The sequence below is a fragment of the Aristolochia californica genome, unplaced genomic scaffold, assembly GCF_029961685.1.
Source record: "Aristolochia californica isolate CCGP_79_NKW_82.1479 unplaced genomic scaffold, dmAriCali1.0.hap1 SCAF_12, whole genome shotgun sequence".
In the NCBI taxonomy this organism is placed as follows: Eukaryota; Viridiplantae; Streptophyta; class Magnoliopsida; order Piperales; family Aristolochiaceae; genus Aristolochia; species Aristolochia californica.
This window is the reverse complement of record NW_027181793.1, coordinates 19,688,226-19,707,370: the sequence shown is the minus strand read 5'-3', so window position 1 is coordinate 19,707,370 and position 19,145 is coordinate 19,688,226. Positions and strand designations below refer to the sequence as shown.

Genomic DNA, 19,145 nt, shown 5'->3' with positions numbered 1-19,145 from the left:
GCCAAAACGGTTTGGACAAAAGAATATCAAAGATGGCTCGTCCAATAGTAGAGATGGTGAAGTTACTATGTATATATAAAGAAAGAAGGAGAGAGAGCTGCCATTATCCTTTAGCAAGGAGTTGCGATGATGTTGTTATGGAAGTTGAAGAAAATGGCGGAGGTTTGAAAGGGAAGGTTTCTGGTGCGATGAGAAAACACGCAAAGGGTGAAGAGGAGCTTTTCTGTGGATATAAATACTGACTTTACAGTGTCGTGCAAAACCGACAAAAGTGACCCCTCAGCGGTTCAAACATAACTTAACCCTAACCTTATACTATCTCTCTTGATTGCTTCTTCAGTTTCTTGGTCTAGCGGGGCGGATATTTCAAGGTTTTTAGGCAGATTCGGGGCACTGGAAGGACAAATGGAAGAATCTGGAACTGGTTCAGAGGAAGCCAAGAGCTGTCCTCGAGGACACTGGAGGCCGGGGGAAGATGAGAAGCTCAGGCAGCTGGTGGAACAGTATGGACCCCAGAACTGGAATTCCATTGCTGAGAAGCTCCAAGGAAGATCAGGTTAGGGATAAGCTAGCAACAAAGAGACTCCTTTGATTTGAAGTTTTTGATCTGTAATTAATTTGTGTCAATCGTTTCTCTTTTCTCTTCAGTTTAAGAAATGGATCGTTCTTGTTTATCCACTTTTCCGCAGGGAAGAGTTGCAGATTAAGGTGGTTCAACCAACTTGACCCGAGAATCAACAGAAGACCCTTCACGGAAGAAGAAGAAGAGAGGTTGCTGGCTGCTCATCGTGTTCATGGAAACAAATGGGCACTCATTGCTCGGCTTTTCCCTGGAAGAACTGATAACGCCGTGAAGAATCACTGGCATGTCATCATGGCAAGAAGACACAGAGAGCGCGCCAGACTCTTTGGAAAAAGAGGCGGCCAGCATTCTCTTTTCACCGGTGTAGGCCCCAATTTAACTGGTCTTTTCGGAAAATCCTCCGCCACCCTGGAAGTTTCCAACTCCAACCATTATCACTTTGATACCAGCAAGATCTTTGATTTCGAAACTGATGCCAAAGATGCAGTTTTCTCTATTTCCGCCCCCAAGCCTTGTACTCCATGGCTTTTTCCTGGAACAGCAGCAGTCACTTCTGCTCCAACACCTTCTTGGGATATTTTTACAGGAGGAAGAAGATCAGATTACCTCAGCATCAATTACAATATTCTTGAAAGTTCTCGTAGTTCTGATCAGTCTCCCTACCGCAGTTATTCTAGTTCAGCCTTATGTGGTGGTTACAGGTGTAATGGATCACATGGGCAGACTCTTTACAAAAGAATTTTTTCTCAAAACATTGGTTTCTCCAGTCTGACTGATGCAACTGCTTGTGCAAGTGAGTCAGTCATGAAGACTGATCAGACCGTAAGATTTGGCGATAATGCTGTGACTTATTCCAGTATTATGACGAGTAACCAACTAGAAGATGAATCATTTAAGCACAAGGACGTCCCCTTTATAGACTTTCTGGGTGTCGGCATCCATTCTTGATCAACTACAAGAAACAGACACAGGCCATCTTGTATAATTATCCGGCTTTCAGTAATCGCCGGGACATGGACATCCTGGTCTGTAACTGCCTGTTTCAGAAGGATGCTGCTGCTTCTATTTTTTCTAGCTGTTGCATGTGTCCACCTTGTAACGATCTCATCCATATAATATGGTTGAATTTATGCATAAACGTGTCGGATGGAGCATGATAAACAGAAGTCGGCATTCCAGACGAATCATTTGCATGAATTTTACATCGCTATTCAGTTATTTAGTAGCTTTTCTTTGGTGATTCATGGCAGTGAGATAAGAACCTGAGGTAACTTTTCCTGATAGAGTTTAGGGTACTTAAAAGGAAACAGATAGTTCTTTAAAGAAGAATCTTGAGGAATGGTTTTCTTTTTTGCCACCCATGAAGGAGAAAGACTCTAGCTGAAAAGAGTAGCTGATATGACATGGTTGTGTCATACTCCTTCGCTTAATATCCCCATTCAAGCCAACCAAGGAGCAGTTCCTTTACCTTGGATTGTAAGGTTTGAAACTGATCAAGTGATAATGACTTAGTGAAGATATATGTTATTTGATGCTCATAATATAAATGATGGGCATCAATGTCCCCAATTGAAACTTAGTCACAAACCAAATGATAGTCAATATTAATGTGTTTGATACATTAATTTGCATGAAGGTAACACTTAATTTGTCACAGTAAAAAAGTAAAGAGAAAATAGCAGGATGCAGTTTAGCTTTCCATGAAATTATATTATAACCTAAAAATAAATCATGCAAAGGCTACACAAATGAACATAAACATGGAAGTCATATTAAAGGAAGATATACAAGAGGAGATGTACACCCACATGCAAACCATACAAAGGGTGTCATCCTAATGCATGGATCAACCTCAGCCACCTTAAGAGTCTTCTAGAATAAGTTCTCCCATAATCACTCACCTGCGGCAAAATTCATTGGTAGAGATCTCTCTCGTCGAATTCCTAATTTTCTAGTAGAAACAAATTTGGAATTTCGCTGGCAGAGACTTATAGCAGTAGAATTGTGAATTTTGCTGGCAGAGACATATGGCAATGAATTGTGACTTTCGCTAGCTGAAGTCTAAATTATGGTAAATTTTTTTTTAAAGAAAATTACAATTCCATAGTATACCAACGAATTTTATGAAAAAAAATCATTGACTGAGATTCTATATTCTCTCATATGAATTTATATTTTTATGACATAGATTTTCTTTGCCAATGAATTTAAATTCCCTTTGGTAGAAATAAATGTCTTAAAAAATATTTTATTTTATTTTATTTTCCCATGTTTAATGATTCATAAAAAAACTTAAGACAATTAAAATTAAAGGAAAAATATATAATAAGAATTATATAATAATATATCAAAAATATTTTACAAATTTTTTTTTTAAATAAAAAATTACAAATTAAAAAAAAAATTAGTAAACTAGTCCTTCTATGGGAGGATCTGGTGGTGGCTGCTTTGAGTCTGCATCTACTAAAAGAACCACTATATCTGCATATCTAAGTTCTTCATCTTATGCTCTTACTCTTTAGAACGACACTTTACATTTCTCAGCTCCTCTTGAGTTTTGGATAGCGCATCTTAAGGTACCCGTAACTCCTCTAAATGTCTAGGTAGCTGGGACAAAGATGGTTGAGCCATCCTGACTAGAGGCGGTTGAGACGAACCCAATCCCTTAATGTAGCCAGATCAAGATCCATGAACCCAACTCTCAATGACAGTCTCATCAACTAGCTCACCAGCCTCCTATGCGTCTCAGAGCAACAATCACATCTCCTCTTGTGAAAAATAACATAGGTAATTTATAATTATTCATGCTTAAACTAAAATATACTATTTATAAGAAATTTATACGTATATATTGTTCTTTTGATCCGTTTGTCCACTTGTCTTCATCTAACCAATAAGTCAACCAAAATTGCTCAATATCAGAGCAATTTGTACCATGCATGTAACTATATTAGAATAGTAGTACATTTGAAAAGAAAATACACTCTAAATTAAACATACATATAATCTCCTCTCAGATAAGCATAAAAGAATTTGACCTCGTGGTATGTTGAACATTTTGCTTTATAACATTTTTGACAGTTTACTTAGGAATGTCTTTGTAAATTAAAATTAAAAAATTAATATTTTAAAATAATATCAATACAAATCTAATTACCTTTAACTTCTCTCCCTTCAACAAGTTCATGCACAACCACTACCGGCCATCAAATGAAACCCCTCTATAAAGAGTAGATAATGTCGTGGGGTGACCTCCATGCTCTTTATACTAGCCATGCATAACAGTCCAATGTTATCGAAATGCAACACCCAATAGAGTATGCACAACAGCTCGTGCTACCTCATTACTATGGAAGTCAACATCAATTTTTTTCTAGAAACATTGTAAACTAGGCAAAAAAAAGAAAATTTTAATTGAGTAATTTGTAGTATTTACCTCAATATAAGGATAAGCACAAGATATATGATCTTTTCTATAAGCTTTGAACTTTTCACCCTCATCCCCATAAAAATCCTCATTAAAATTAGCTTTTGAAGATTCTCCTACAAATTATACTCGATCAATCCAAATCAATGATGGAGATTATCCTCACAAATCACTCAATTAAAAGGAGAAAATCAAGCTTAACTTAATGATTTAAGTGAAGAAGATCAAGATCCAAAAATCATGAAACATGAATGGAAGGAACAACCCATGATTGTACAACATTACAAAGACACTTAGATGACTCTAAGAGCCATCAACTTGTGGAAATCAACCATTTATTATTTCCTTTTTTGTGTGTTTTGAAAAACTATATAAACCTTTGCATTCTTACCTCATCACGAATTCACTAAAGCAATTTTCTCATTCTCCACTTGGTGCTTTGAAGGCTTGTGTTTGTGCATTGAAGGTTTCTCTCTCATTCACTCACTCTCTCTCTCTCTCTCTCTCTCTCTCTCTCTCTCTCTCTCTCTCTCTCTCAATTCTTCCATGGTGGCTTGAATTTTCTCAAATCTTGTTTATTGCCATAGCTAAAGTAGTTAGAGGATCATAATGAGAACCGAGACTACTAAGTAACCAAAGTGTCTTGTTTGAATCTCTAACTAAGCTATCCACGAGAGTAAGATTATCAAAGAGACTTTGAATCTTACGTGAAAAAATCATGCATGCAAAACTCATTAATTTTCTTAAGAGACTTGATTCTTTGTATTTAGAATGGTGAGTATACAAGGAGTCAACCTTGTCTCATACATCTTTGGTTTTTTTAAGGCCAAGCACTTTGACTTCAACAAGGTTTGGACATTGTTGATTGCAAACCAATGTAGAGGAGTATGGTCTTTCTCTCTCATAAGGTGTAAGCTAGATCTTTGACTAGGGAGGTGTCATCACTAAGAGCATATTGAGGAGGAGAATAGCCAGAGCTTCAATATTGGAAAGAAGATTTTGATCGATCAAAGTATTTGTCCATTGATTATGTTAGATAGAGTAATTATTTTCAACTAACTTAACCACAACAGGGGAAGTAATATTTGGTAGCAGAGAGGAGAGTGGAAAGAAAGGAACTGGGGGCAAATGTGTTCAAACTCATCTCCATTTTTGTAATCACAGTGAGATGTAAAGTTAGAGAAGAAAAATAGAAAGATAAGAAAATCATGAAAAGTAACAAAAAGGTTTTAGATGGAAAAGAGAGAAAGAAAGGAAGGTAGCACAAGAAAGTTGTTACCCAGGATAAAATTCCATTGGCTAACTTGATACCTATTCCCTAGATGGATGTTCAATTTGTTTTTCTCAATGACATACTGGAGGAGGAACTATATGTGGATCAACCTAATGGTTATGTACATATGATGTATCAAGAAAGCTCTTTACAGGCTTAAACAAGCACTTCAGACTGTGAAGTTGGGTCTAAGGCACTTCAAACACTACCCCTCACATGAAGGCCTTTTTCTTTGGTTCTTACACATGGACGGTTTGGGTGGTGACCCATGTACAAAAACTACTTTGATACTATATGAAGTTGGATCCAAGGTCCATCCCAAAAAGACTAGTCGAGTTAGGAGGTCTTTTTTCCAACTAATAAACTTAAGATCTTTGTACTCACTAATCCATGTGGTACTATTCTATTGCCCCTCACATATAAGCTCTCTTTTGTGAGTCTTACACATGTATAATCTGGGTGAAATCTCACATATGAGCACTACTCTAATACCATGTGAAAATTGAGTCCAAGACCCAATCCACATATTCTACTCTAAAAGTGACAGAATATGAAAAATATCATATTTAAGTTTCTTGGGAAAAAGCCACACATGTTGGGTATAATAATCTATAAAAATTACGTAATGAAGTAAATCTTTTTGAGATGTGATGGGAACAAGGTCCCATTTGTTAGAATGTATTATTTCCAAAATACTAGAAGATTGTTACTGGGGGAAGGAAAATGGAAGTTGGGAAGATTTCTCAAGTCTACAACTACTACAAGAAGACAATAACAAATTTAAGTCACACGATGCATAATTATAGGAATTTAAAAAAGACAGTGTCTTTTTAGCACCAATGACAAAGAGCCATTACGCTTAATTGATCAATCAATTAGTTTACACTAATCAAGTTAAAAAGTCAGACCTAATAAGAAAATATCAATAGATCATACCATCGATCAATAAGACACATTCTGACAAAAAAGAAAACCTTTACACTCGATAGATCGATCAATCAGCTTAAACTGATCTTCAATCAGTGTAAACTCAACCTTTTATAAACGGGGAAAAAATGGCTAGTTTTGCTTCAAAACTTATAAATACCCCACCAATCCTCCCATTGAGAAGTTAATGAGTATTTATTGGTACATCTGTAAGCTTTTGTTCTCAATTCTTTGAAAATCCTCCCAAAGTGATTTTGTGAGAAAGAGTGAACTTATACTCTAGGAAATTCCTTCATCTTCTCTCAAACCTCTCAATTACATCTGCATTAGACAAGCTCCATCATTCTCATTATGCTACAAAGTTGGAAGCTTGGATTTCTCAAAGAGAAGATTCTCTACTAATGATAAAGGGTGTGAATTTTTATCCTTTCTTTCGTATTTTGTTTTGAGAAAGGTTCATCTAGAACCTATTTGAATCTAGATAGAAAGGGCCTAACTAGACCTAGAATGTTGCCAATCTCTTGGGTAGATTATTTGTAAAATCATGTATTTGAGTTACAAGTGGCTTAAAGAGGGCCGAAATCTTTTTTATATAAATTTCAGCTATTAGAACTAGATTAGTGGAATTTCCCAATCATGGGTTTTTGAGTGGTGAATACCAATAGGGGAGCATTGATAATGTCGAGAGGAGAGTCTAATCTTGGTCTTCAAGAACATGAAGTGAGTTCGTGGAAATGGAAATCAAAAGCAACAGAAATTGGTAGCGACTGGGAAGAGCAGCGACACTGGTAACAACGGAGAAGAGAAGTGGCATTGGTAGTTGCTGAGAAAAGTAGCGGTATTTGTAGCTACTAGGAAGAGCAATGACATTGGTAGCGGCTGAGAAGAGCAACGACATTTGTAGCAACTAGGAAGAGAAGCGACACATGTAGCGGTTGGGACGAGCATGGCATTAGTAGTAGCTGAGAAGAGTAACGACATTGGCAGTGGCTAGGAAGAGCAACAACTCTGGTAGTGGCTGGGGCAAACTCAATCGGAGAGAGCGCATCGTCCTATTGGGGAGAAGAGGAATTGTAGTGAACATTTTTTTTCATTGCACGTTTGAGGGACTATGTGTCGGGGGAAAAAAATAATTTTCCCCTTGGACTTAAGTCTGTCTTGGTTCTGTTGAGACGATGCAGGGGGAGTCTGTTGTGGCACCAGTGAGGTTGGTCACCAACAGGTGGCAGGCGACAGTGGTGAAGGTTGATGGTGACGATGGAGGTGAAGCTCGATGGTGATGGTGACAACGGCGACGACGGAGGTGTGAATATTTTTGCATTTGGTATGTAGGGACTACAATAGAAGGAAGAACGACCATCGAAAGTGATGGTCTTCGATGAAAGTGGCATTGGTAGTTGCTGAGAAAAGTAGCTGCATTTGTAGCGGCTAGGAAGAACAATGACATTGGTAGCGGCTGAGAAAAGCAGCGACATTTGTAGCAACTGGGAAGAGAAGCGACACATGTAGTGGTTGGGACGAGCAGGGCATTAGTAGCAGCTGGGAAGAGTAACGACATTGGCAGTGGCTAGGAAGAGCAACAACTCTGGTAGTGGCTGGGGCAAACTCAATCGGAGAGAGCACATCGTCCTGTTGGGGAGAAGAGGAATTGTAGTGAACATTTTTTTTCATTGCATGTATGCAGGACTGTGTGTTGGGGGAAAAAAATAATTTTCCCCTTGGACTTAAGTCTGGCTTGGTTCTGTTGAGACGACGCAGGGGGAGTTTGGTGTGGTGCCAGTGAGGTTGGTTGCCAACAGGTGGCAGGCGACAGTGGTGAAGGTTGATGGCGACGATGGAGGTGAAGCTCGATGGTGATGGTGACAACGGCGACGACGGAGGTGTGAAGATTTCTGCATTTGGTATGTAGGGACAACAACAGAAGGAAGAACAACCATCGAAAGTGATGGTCTTCGATGAAATCAATGGCGACGAAAGAGGAGTTAGAAGAACGAGGGGCGACGATAGGAAGAGATTCTGGGTCGACGATGACATCGCTATGAATCAGGTGAGTGTCGGAAAGGTCAAGCTGCTCTAACTGAGGAAAATTCATGTGCGACGTGGCATCGGTGAGATCCTATGGGGATTGAGAGCGGTGGTTACAGGAAAGACTCGACATCTGACGGCTGATGCACCAGTGTGACTCGACGGGGAGAGAAAGAGCCCACCGGTGAGAGGTGTCATTCTGGAGGTGCGACAAGCGGAGGTTGGTGGTGATGGCTGTTGGAGAAGGCAATGATGGAGGTGAGACAGGGAGAAAGGATGAAGTGGCGATGACGATGGCTTCAAGAAAGGATTACAAATCAAGCTCTGATGGGTTTCTGAGAAAGGAAAAGAGTAAGGATTGTTGATCGAGTGCTCTGACATCATATTGAATTTTGGAATGTAGAATGATTTTGTTGTACCTTTCATTGATCAGGTATGCAATATTTATAGAATTACAACACATTTTCATTGCTTTTAAAACTCTACAATTTGAGTCTTTCTATGTTTCAACCACTTAAAATTTGAGTCTGTCTATGTTTTAATTACCTTTTTTATCTTTATCTCTATCAAGCAGGTCATCAAGCAGTTGATAATGGTTGACCCAGACGAGAAAGATGCACTGAGAGTTCATCTTCCCTCGTGGCCCTTCACATTGATGAGCCAGACTTGCCCATGAAGCTAATGGATTGGAACCAGGTAGTTAAGTGTCCGAGTTTTTAAAATAAAAGGTACGCACGTGTGTCTATAGCTCAGTTAGTCAAGAGTGTCATCTGATGTGCAAAGGTCGCAGGTTCGAGACCTACATGGACCAAGTACCTTTATTTTCTTTGTCAGACACACATATGCACATGTTCACATGTGCGTGTGGTCTTGCACATGTGTGGTCTATAACACATGTTCACACATGTGTTTGTATCAAGATCAAAGCCATTGGATGGAAACAATTATAGATCTAAACTATCGGATCAATCTATTATAGATCTGAACAGTTAGATCAAAACAATACAAATCTGGATGGTTAGATCAAGAGGTGGGTTTTCCCAGAAGAGTCAAAATGTTCTATAATCCTGAGAGAAATACCAATGTTCTTGAAATATCCTCCATTCGATCCACTTCAAGTAGTCAGAAAAGGTTCTATAGAGTTTATGGGTTTGCTTAACACTGTGCGCGTCTAAGAGTGTAGAAAGGTTCGTTGTATCTTGGGACAGGATTGTCAACATCCATTGCATTTTAGGAAGTGAATCTCTTTCGAAGATAGTGAATACACGCTTTGGGTCTAATAGAGGTATTATTTAATTATTTAAATATTTTATGTTTGATTAGTAAAACAAATCAACAAAAGGTACACATCGGCTCTAGATTTAATTTAGGTTTATTTATGTTATGTGAGTTTGCATTATTTATTTCCAACATTGAAGTTTTCATGGTTTACATAAACCCGACTACAATCTGAATGTGAATACAATCCCACTGAAACTAAGACATTCCAAATAGAACTCCTTAGAATTATAATCAAACTACAATTTCTTATATAATCTAACAAAAAGATGGAAAAGCTAGAGCTTCCCCAATACCACTTTCAGCCGCTAAAAGTCCAGCAAATACGCAAACCCATACTTCATGCATCTCGGCGGCGGAGGCCGTCGCATCATGGAGAAGAAGACCCTTGTGAATAGGGGTGGCTTCAAACCGAGCCGGCTCGCGAGCGGCTTGAGCTCTGATCGATTCTGATCGGTTAGATTCGGTATACCCGAATCTCGATCCGGGATCGGCTCCTTTAAATTAACAAGCCGAGCTCGACAGAATCAAGGTTTGGCTCGAAAGCTCGCCAGCCAGCTCATTAATTTAACGAGCGACGCGAGATTCAGGACCGAGGAGCTGGACCGGAGTGCTGAGCAAAGCGGGAGCGAGAGCGAGGGGGAAAAAATTTCCTCCCCTCGTCACCGCCGAGCCCATTCGGCAGCTGCTGTGGCCACCTTTGTCGCCGTCGATAGCTGCCTCGCCGGCCGCATTCTGCCTTTCCGTCGCTCGATTTCTTCCCCCTCGTCTGCCTTCGCCTTTGTTTCCATCGCCCCCTCCGTCTAGCTATTATCCCGACAATCGCCGGCGCCGCTAGAAGCTTTTCCCTCGACGTCGTTCCTCGTCTTGGCGAAAAACCAGAAACTCGCGCAAACCCCTGCAACCCTCCCCCCCCCCCCCCCCCCCCCCCCCCCCCCCCCAATGCGTGCAAAGATTTTTTTCTCTCGCATGAAGATGATTTTGCACGTGCGAGATCATAAAGTGAAAAAAAAAACTTTTTCTTAAACTCTCCTTCCTCGTGGCTCTTAAAAAAATTGAAAATACATTTTAGTAGAAATAAGTTTCTAGGGACTATTAGTATCTCATGGTTTTTGTAAACATTTTTCTAATTGAAAATTCTTATTAAAAAATCATATAATTTTCTAAGTAAGATTTTCCTGCAAAATGGGCAAGAAAACCGTATAGAAAATTTTTGAATAAGTATTTGACAGTTGATGCTTTAATACTTTTAGCATGAGGCAATTTTCATAGCAATTTTTTGTTTGACATTTTATGTGATTAAAAATGTATCGATATATATAGTAATATATTAGATTGATTATTATTTTTTATTTATTTCCCTATAAGAGGCAATAAGAGCTCCATTTAACTTTCCTAAGAAAATTTTAAAATATTTCTTGTAATTTTCTAATAAGTCACTAATAGTAATAGAATTTTATTTAAAGGTTTTTTCAGAAATATGTATCATAGGAAAAATATTCTAGTTTTTCCTAGAATATAAAATTTCAACTAGGGGCACTAAGGAGGTCATAATAAATTTATGGCCAGATTCAAAAATTATAAAATAAGTTAGACAACATTTGGAGTAAAAAAATTTAATATTGGTGCGTTCTAATCCATTATTGAAATTCAATCCTGAACCTCCCCTAGCATTCCTTTTTTAAAATGTATGCATAATTTTATATATAATTTAATTGACATATATTTTATATAGAGTATTAAAAGGCTAAGTTTGAACTCAGCTAGTGCTTGAGCTCGAACTCAGTTAAAATTATTAAGCTCGAGTTCGATTACAAATTTAGGTTCAAGGCTAGGATCGGTCGAGCTCGAGTTCAAAATATTTAAATCAAGCTTGGCTTGAACAAGGTTCAGACTCAGCTAGTTTCGATGTCACCCTTATGCCCAATTTTAAGTAGAGGTCATTCCCAATTTTATTTAAAATATATGCCTAATTTTATATACAAATTATTTGACATGTATTTTTTGAAAAGTTTTAAATGAATGTTGAAAGAGCTCGGTTAAAATTATTAGACTCGAACTCAAGTTTAAAATATTTAAATCAAATTCGGCCCGAACATATGCAAGTTCTACTTGTGAAAATCGTATTTCTAAATATGAAGTGCACTATCGTGCTTATTATAATCATGCGACTATCGTGCTTATTATAATCATGCGAATCTCCTATTTTTAGAATGCAGGAGCCTAGATGTAATAGATAGTTACGACCAGCGACCCTGGAAAACCAAAATCGAAAATATAAACCTCGAGCAACTAATGGCTTTATTAGCACATAACCAATCCTATACACACCGGCGGAGCAAACAATCAGGATTTATTAGGACAGTAATACATGATTTTTGCCGATCATTGAGCAGTGGTGAAACGGTAGGAAGCATAAGAGAGAGAACCAAAAGACCAGCTATGGTGGATGAGCTCCGCTTTCGCCTTTGCGCCGGCTGCTCCCAACGCAACGTGCAAAGGGTAGAAATGGTCCGGCCGCGGATGTGCCAGCTTCGCTGCCGGCGCTTTAACGTCGTACTGGTTCACATCCTCGTGTCTGAAACACAAGGAATAAATCAATAGGAAGAAACAAATTCAAAGTGTTACAGCGAGAGATGGGCGAACTGTTACCGTCCATCAACGAGTGCTTCCTTGAGCCATGTATCAAAGGCGAGCGCCCAAGGAACGAGGGGTCCGTCGTCATGTCCGATCATTCGCAGATTATGGGTGGCACTGCCGGAGCCGATGATGAGGATCCCTTGGTCCCGGAGAGGAGCTAGGGCCTTGCCCATATTGTAGTGATGGGTTCCGTTGCGGTTTGTTTGGATGGAGAGCTGGACGACGGGAATGTCGGCTTCTGGGTACATGAGCATCAACGGGACCCAGGCGCCGTGATCCAGCCCGCGGCGCTTGTCTTCCTTCACTTTCTTGAATCCACCCCTGGTCAACAATTGCACAACTTCCTTTGACAGTTCCGGGGAACCCGGCGCCGGATACTTGAGCTGCAGACACGCCATGTTTATTAGTCAAAATGAAAGACTTGTAATGTTGATTTTTAATAGTAAATGATAGCTTTGAGGGAAAGAAAATTAAGCCATGGGTAACTAATTTCCAAATCAAAAGTTTGAATTTTTGTTTTTAATGTTATAAAACTTGACCGGTGGTGAAATGATGGGTTCTGATCCGACTCAATCGCCGGGCAGGGCAGGGGTATTGAGGACTATGTGGGAGCCTGATATCTGTCTGAGTCGGCTGCCGACGGCCGACGGTGGTCCGGTTTTTACAGAATTGGTTAGAAAACATTTTGTAAATTTTTATATGAGAATCTTCTGTCTCTAATTAAGAATCAGAGTCGGCTGTGGATAAACTCATAATCGATTACCATGATCGATAAGGAAAAGAAGAGCAACAGCAGAAACTATCCAAATCATTCCCAGATAAACAACAGCCTTCAATTTCCGACAAAATGCAAAGATAAATCTCAATTTGTCAAAATTTTACTTGGTTATCATCAAATCCCTTTTCAACGAAAACACAATCTTGAAAGCTGCTCAAAATTTCAAACATGGACAAGTAAAAACAGAAAGAGATCAGGAAAGAAAAAAAGGGTTTAGAATATCAAACCTGATACATGGGCTTAGGGAACCCGTAGAAATCGTAGATGGTATCGTTCCGATCGACGACGTTGACAGTGGGCTCCGCCGTCTCCCAGTGGCCGGAGATTATGACAATACCTCGGGGCTTCGTCGCCAATATTTTCGCCTGCCATGACTTCAAGAAATGCCTCGCCGGAATTGACTCGTCGATCGACAGAGTTGGGGATCCGTGACTGATGAAGAAAGTGTCCATGGCGCTTTGATTTCTGCAGGGAGGAAAGAAAAGGGAATTCGCTTAATATAGATACCAATGGAGAAGAGGACAGCCAATCCAACTCCTAACCAAAGCTTTCCTTCACCGCGTTAACTGGCTCGGTTGGTCAAAAAGTAGATCTATTCAACGCTGCAAATGGTAAACGAAGAATTTCCTTTTCTTAGACTTTGTGAATTAAAAGAATAAAAAATGAAAAGCGTTTTTTATCCTAAGAGCACATGGAGAGGGCAGAAACCCTTCCAGAACTTCAAATAGGAGAGGATCATGGATTGTAGAAAATGACGAACGAATAGCAGGTCTCTCCATTCGGTTTCGACTAATGGATTTGCGAATCTTGTTAGCAGGAGGTTTCAATTGGCGGATGGATCGGATTCAGAAAGGAATCCTTGGTAATGTCCAACTTCTGGGTCTCTCGACTTCATTGCCGCCCCTGGGAGTTGTCGCATCTCGGAGACTTCCAAGTTGCACAAGTTAAAATCCCTGATGTACTGGCCACTTACGCTTGTTGGGAAAGAACATACTGCCGCCGGCAGGAAAATCTGATGAGAAGTCTGATGCAGTTGCCCGGAGTTCGACAACATCGATAGACCATGGATCAAGACCACCAGAAAACAGTGGATCGGACTGGAACTTGAGAACAGATACAAAAGAGAGAAGAAGAGATGACACTCAGAAAATTGAAGGCATGGCTGAGAACTCATAGTATTAGTATGTTTTTAATAAATCAATGATTAGACTTCTAAGTATATTCTAATGAAAGTAAGACATTCCAACTTTTAACCATTAAAACAATGATCTTGCCGTCATTGCCTAACTTGTCGTTGGTCAAACTTATTTTGATATTAAGATCTATAACTATTTCCATCTAACGACAACATGTGACATATAGACCCCGGAGGAAAGTAGGATATTTGTATTTAATCCAATAAGTACCCATTACTTTTAGCATTGTGGAACTAAAGGAAATAGAATTAAATGAAAATACATGTCTTTGGTTCAAGCAGGTCTTGAACCTATGACCTTGGCATTTTTATACAACACTCTAACCAACAAAATTAGGCATGAGTACATACTTGTTTTACACATGCAAGCCTTCTATTTTTTTAAAAACACTGACATTTTCCACCGTTTTTAAAAATTGAAAACCGTGGTATGATTAGATTAGACAAGGTTCAAGCAATCAGTATACTATAGGTTTTGATGATAGGTGTCTTTTAGACTTAAACCTACATCTAGTTAGAATTTTTTCCACCTACATCGATCCAAACTGAACGAATCTTGAACTTGGACTTTATTTGTAGGCTTTGAGAATAGCTAAACAACTAAGTGTTAATCTTGCATGTGAGTTCCATCAGGGTAGCACGTTATGGCCATGCATAGGTATCTTGTATTGAGTGTGCCTCTTAGAGAACAAGTCTTAATTCTCTATTAGACTGTTGCCCTGCATATAGGGGTGGCATTGAACTGACCCAGTTTGTGAATAGCTCGAACTCGACTCGGATCCCACTCAGTTTGGCTCGATTCGAAAGCATTTCGAATCGAATTCAAGCAGCGGTTCATGCTCTTTTAAGGAAGCGAGCTAAAATCGAGTAAGTCATGATTCGGTTCCCGAGCTTGTGAACCAACTCGGTTACTAAATAAACCCCTTTCGCCTTTCAGGACTCGGCAACAAGAGGGGAGCTTTGTTTAGATTCCGTTGTCTTTTGAAATTGAAATGAAAAGTCTTAGAAAGTCTCTTCCGAAACTTTCAAGAGAAAAATCGGTGATGCAGTCTGCCGACTATGATACCAATTTTCTTCCTCACCAGATCTCATTCTACCCTATTCCTCAGTGTCTTCGTCTCTCACCGGTTGTAACCAATTTTTGGTGTTGCCAAAGGAAGAAGTTTGACCTAAAAGGTAAGTTTGTCCAACTTTTTCTTATGATTTTGAGCTCCTCAAGGTTCAATTTTGTGAAAACCTAGGTTATGTTGTGTGGGTTCCCTCCTATATGGAGGATGGCCCATGTGGGTCCATTAAGGCCACATGGAGATATGGTTTAGGGCCAACTTATTTAGGTTTACTAAAACCTAAGTGTTGTTGTCATTAGGCAAAAAGAGAGTGCGTGAGAGAAGGAGAATACAAAGAGGTTGTCAAAACAGAGCAGGTAATACAGTTTCCGTCAAACATTCTGATCGGTGTCGCCTGTGGTCTGACCGATCTGAAATTTTGCACACACTTTCATGACTCAAGGCTCTGCAATCCGAATGGTGGAGATCGGATTTAGAGCAATATTTTTTGTGTTTGTAACCATGAACAGTACCGTATCTTCTTAGGTGAAGTCTCTTCTCTTACATTGTTTGCTTGCCAAGAAAGTGTTTTTCTTGAGATTATTGTCGATTGTATGCATATAGTGTTATCTAGAGATAAAATTTGTGTAGACATGATTGTTGATAGTGGGAGTTTTAACTGGACTAGGTCCCCTAGTTTTTCCCTTTGCTTTGAAGGGTTTTCCACGTAAAAAATTCTTGGCTCTTTGTGTGTGTGTGATTTTTTTTATTAAATTATTTCCCCACACATTCACACAAAGTGGGAGAGTATTATTTCCGTTGTTTAATAATTGATTTGGTTATTCCAATTCACTATTAAATTTTCTCCCAACAAAGTGGTATCAAAGCGGGGTTATAGTCGTTCAATACTTTGTGTTGAATAATGGAAGCTAATTTGAGTAGAATGATTACTTTGAATGGTTCTAATTATCATACTTGGAAAGAAAAAATGGAAGAGATTTTATTTGTGAAGCAATTTCATCTAACGATGCTTGCTATTGAGAAGTCTGAAAATAAATCTGATGAAGAATGGAACTTGCAACATAGACAAGTTTGTGGGTACATCAGACAATGGGTAGATGATAATGTTTTGAACCATATTAGTGGGAAACACATGCACGTACACTCTGGAATAAACTGGAACAATTATATACTCAAAAGATTGGAAACAATAAAATGTATCTGATCAAATATTTGTTGTCTTTGATATACCAAGATGGAACTCCGTTGACAGATCATTTGAACACATTTCAAAGAATAATTAATCAGTTGGTTGGAATGGGTATCAAGTTCGACGATGAGATACATGGTTTGTGTTTGCTTGGTACATTGCCGGACTCTTGGGAGACATTTAGAATGTCATTATCTAACTCAACTTCAGATGGTGTAATCAATATGGATCTAACTAAAAGCAGTGTTTTGAATGAAGAAATGAGAAGAAAATCACAGGGTTCCTCTTCGCAGTTAGAGGTCTTGTTTATAGAAAAGAGGGGGAGGAGTGAAAATAGAGGTCCGAATAACAGAGATAAAGGTAGAAGCAAGTCAAACAAGTTTGTTAGTGGTGAGTGTTATCATTGTGGCATGAAAGGGCATATCAAGAAATATTGTAGAAAAATGAAGAGAGAATACAGGAGAAAGGGAAAGAGAAGAAGGATATTGATGAAAAGAAGGATGATCAAGTTGCCACCACTACTAGTGGAGACTTCTTCATTGTTTGTGATGAAAATGATGTTGTAAACATTGTTTCTCATGAAACTAGCTGGGTGATTAATAGTGGTACCTCAATTCATGCTACATCCAGAAAGGATTTCTTCACAAACTATGTTCTTGGTGATTTTTGCACAGTAAAGATAACAATGGTGGCTTGGCTAAAATTACTGGCATTGGAGATGTGTGATTGGAAACTAATAACGTCACGATGCTTGTTCTTAAAGATGTGCGGCACATTCCTGATATTCGTTTGAACTTGATTTCTAAAAGTAAACTTGATGATGAAGGGTATTGCAACACATTTTGTAATGGGCAATGGAAGCTTACAAGGGGAGCTATGGTTATAACTCGAGGCAAGAAGGTTTCAAATTTTTACATGCTACAAGCAAAACTCTCTAGTAGTATTATTAATGTTATGGAGAATGAGCTCACTGTACAATTGTGGCATCAAAGACTTGCCCACATGAGTGAGAAAGGCTTGGCAATATTGGCTAAAAAGAACTTTCTGTCTAGAATGAAGAGTGCATCTTTGAAAAGTGTACTCACTATTTGGCAGGGAAGCAAAATATAGTTTCCTTCAAAAGTTCTCCTCCTTCAAGAAAGTCAAGTATACTCGATCTAGTTTATTCAAATGTTTGTGGTCCTATGAAGACAAAAACACTTGGTGCTTATTTGTATTTTGTGATCTTCATAGATGATCATTCAAGGAAATTTTGGGTTTATATCTTGAAAAGAAAGGATCAAGCATTGGAAATGTTTAAACAGTTTCAGGCCTTAGTTGAGAAGCAGACTGGAAAGAAGCGTAAGTGCATCCGAACTGATAACAGGGGAGAATATTCAAGCCCATTTGATGATTATTGTAGACAGCAAGGTATTCGGCATCAAAAGACACCTCTGAAGACTCAGTTGAATGACTTAGCTGAAAGAATGAATATAACACTGATTGAGAGATATGTTTGCTTTCACAGGCACAATTGCCTGGATCTTTTTGGAGTGAGGCTTTGAATACAGTTGTACATGTTCTTAATATGACACCATGTGTTCCACTTCAGTTTGATGTACCAGATAGAGTTTGGACTGGTAAGGATGCTACCTATGATCACTTATGTATCTTTGGTTGTAAAGCATTTGCATATTCCAAAGGATGAGAGATTTAAGCTCGATGTGAAGACCCGACAATGCATCTTTCTAGGTTATGGCCTGGATGAGTTTGGGTAAAAATTATATGATCCAGTTGATAAGAAACTAGTGAGAAGCCGTGATGTTGTGTTTATTGAAGATCAAACCATACAAGATATTGAGAAGACAGATAAAGTAGTGATATGGTGCAATGATGGTTCGATTGACTGATTTGCAAGCGCCGGTTGAACATGTTACTCAAGATGACCAACAGAGTCCAAGTGATGCAGATGCTCCCTTACAGAATGAGACCCTTGATCAGTTGTCAGGATCACATATGCAACCAAATGTTCCACTCAGGAGGTCTATCAAAGACTGACATCCTTCCACTCAGTATTCTACATATGAGTATGTGTTAATGACTGATGGGGAAGAGCCTGGGTGTTATGCAAAAGCTATAAAAGATGCACATAAGGCAGAATGGGTTGATGTCATGCAAGATGAGATGCAGTCATTGCATGACAATCACACTTTTGAACTAGTAGCATTGTCTAAAGGCAAAAAAGCTCTGAAGAGCAAGTGGGTTTATAGATTGAAGCAAGATAAACACACTTCCCGACTATGATACAAAGCTAGATTGGTTGTTAAGGGATTTAGTCAACGAAAAGGTATCGACTTTGATGAGATCTTCTCTCCAGTTGTGAAGATGTCCTTCATCCGTTTGGTTCTTGGTTTAGCAGCTAGCCTAGACTTAGAAATTGAATAAATGGATGTGAAAACTGCCTTCCTACATGGTGGTTTAGAGTAAGAGATTTATATGGAGCAACCAGAAGGTTTCAGGGTGAAAGGAAAAAAAGATTGTGTGTCGTCTAAAGAAAAGTTTATGTGGTCTAAAGCAGACACCCAAACAATGGTGTAAGAAATTTGAGTCAGTTATGGAAGAGCAAGGCTACAAGAAGACCACCTCCAACCATTGTGTATTTGTGCAAAAATTTGTGATGATGACTTCATAATATTTCTACTTTATGTTGATGACATGTTGATTGTGGGCAGGAATTCTTCAAAAATTGAAAATCTGAAGAAGCAGTTAAACTAATCCTTCGCT

General features: G+C 38.9%; 2 protein-coding genes across 2 annotated transcripts; one reads left to right on the top strand and one right to left on the bottom strand.

Annotated features, from left to right (window-relative positions):
* Positions 1-137: 137 nt before the first annotated feature.
* LOC137946391 (uncharacterized) lies at positions 138-1,761 on the top strand. Its single transcript, XM_068792662.1, has 2 exons — positions 138-556; positions 690-1,761. Exons 1-2 carry the CDS (start codon positions 406-408, stop codon positions 1,529-1,531), a joined length of 993 nt encoding a protein of 330 aa, XP_068648763.1. The 5' UTR covers positions 138-405; the 3' UTR covers positions 1,532-1,761.
* Positions 1,762-11,776: 10,015 nt separating this feature from the next.
* Positions 11,777-14,013, bottom strand: LOC137946039 (extradiol ring-cleavage dioxygenase-like). Its single transcript, XM_068792200.1, has 4 exons — positions 13,905-14,013; positions 13,159-13,396; positions 12,166-12,536; positions 11,777-12,091 (listed from the first exon to the last, which is right to left on the bottom strand). Exons 1-4 carry the CDS (start codon positions 13,994-13,996, stop codon positions 11,899-11,901), a joined length of 894 nt encoding a protein of 297 aa, XP_068648301.1. The 5' UTR covers positions 13,997-14,013; the 3' UTR covers positions 11,777-11,898.
* Positions 14,014-19,145: the final 5,132 nt, after the last annotated feature.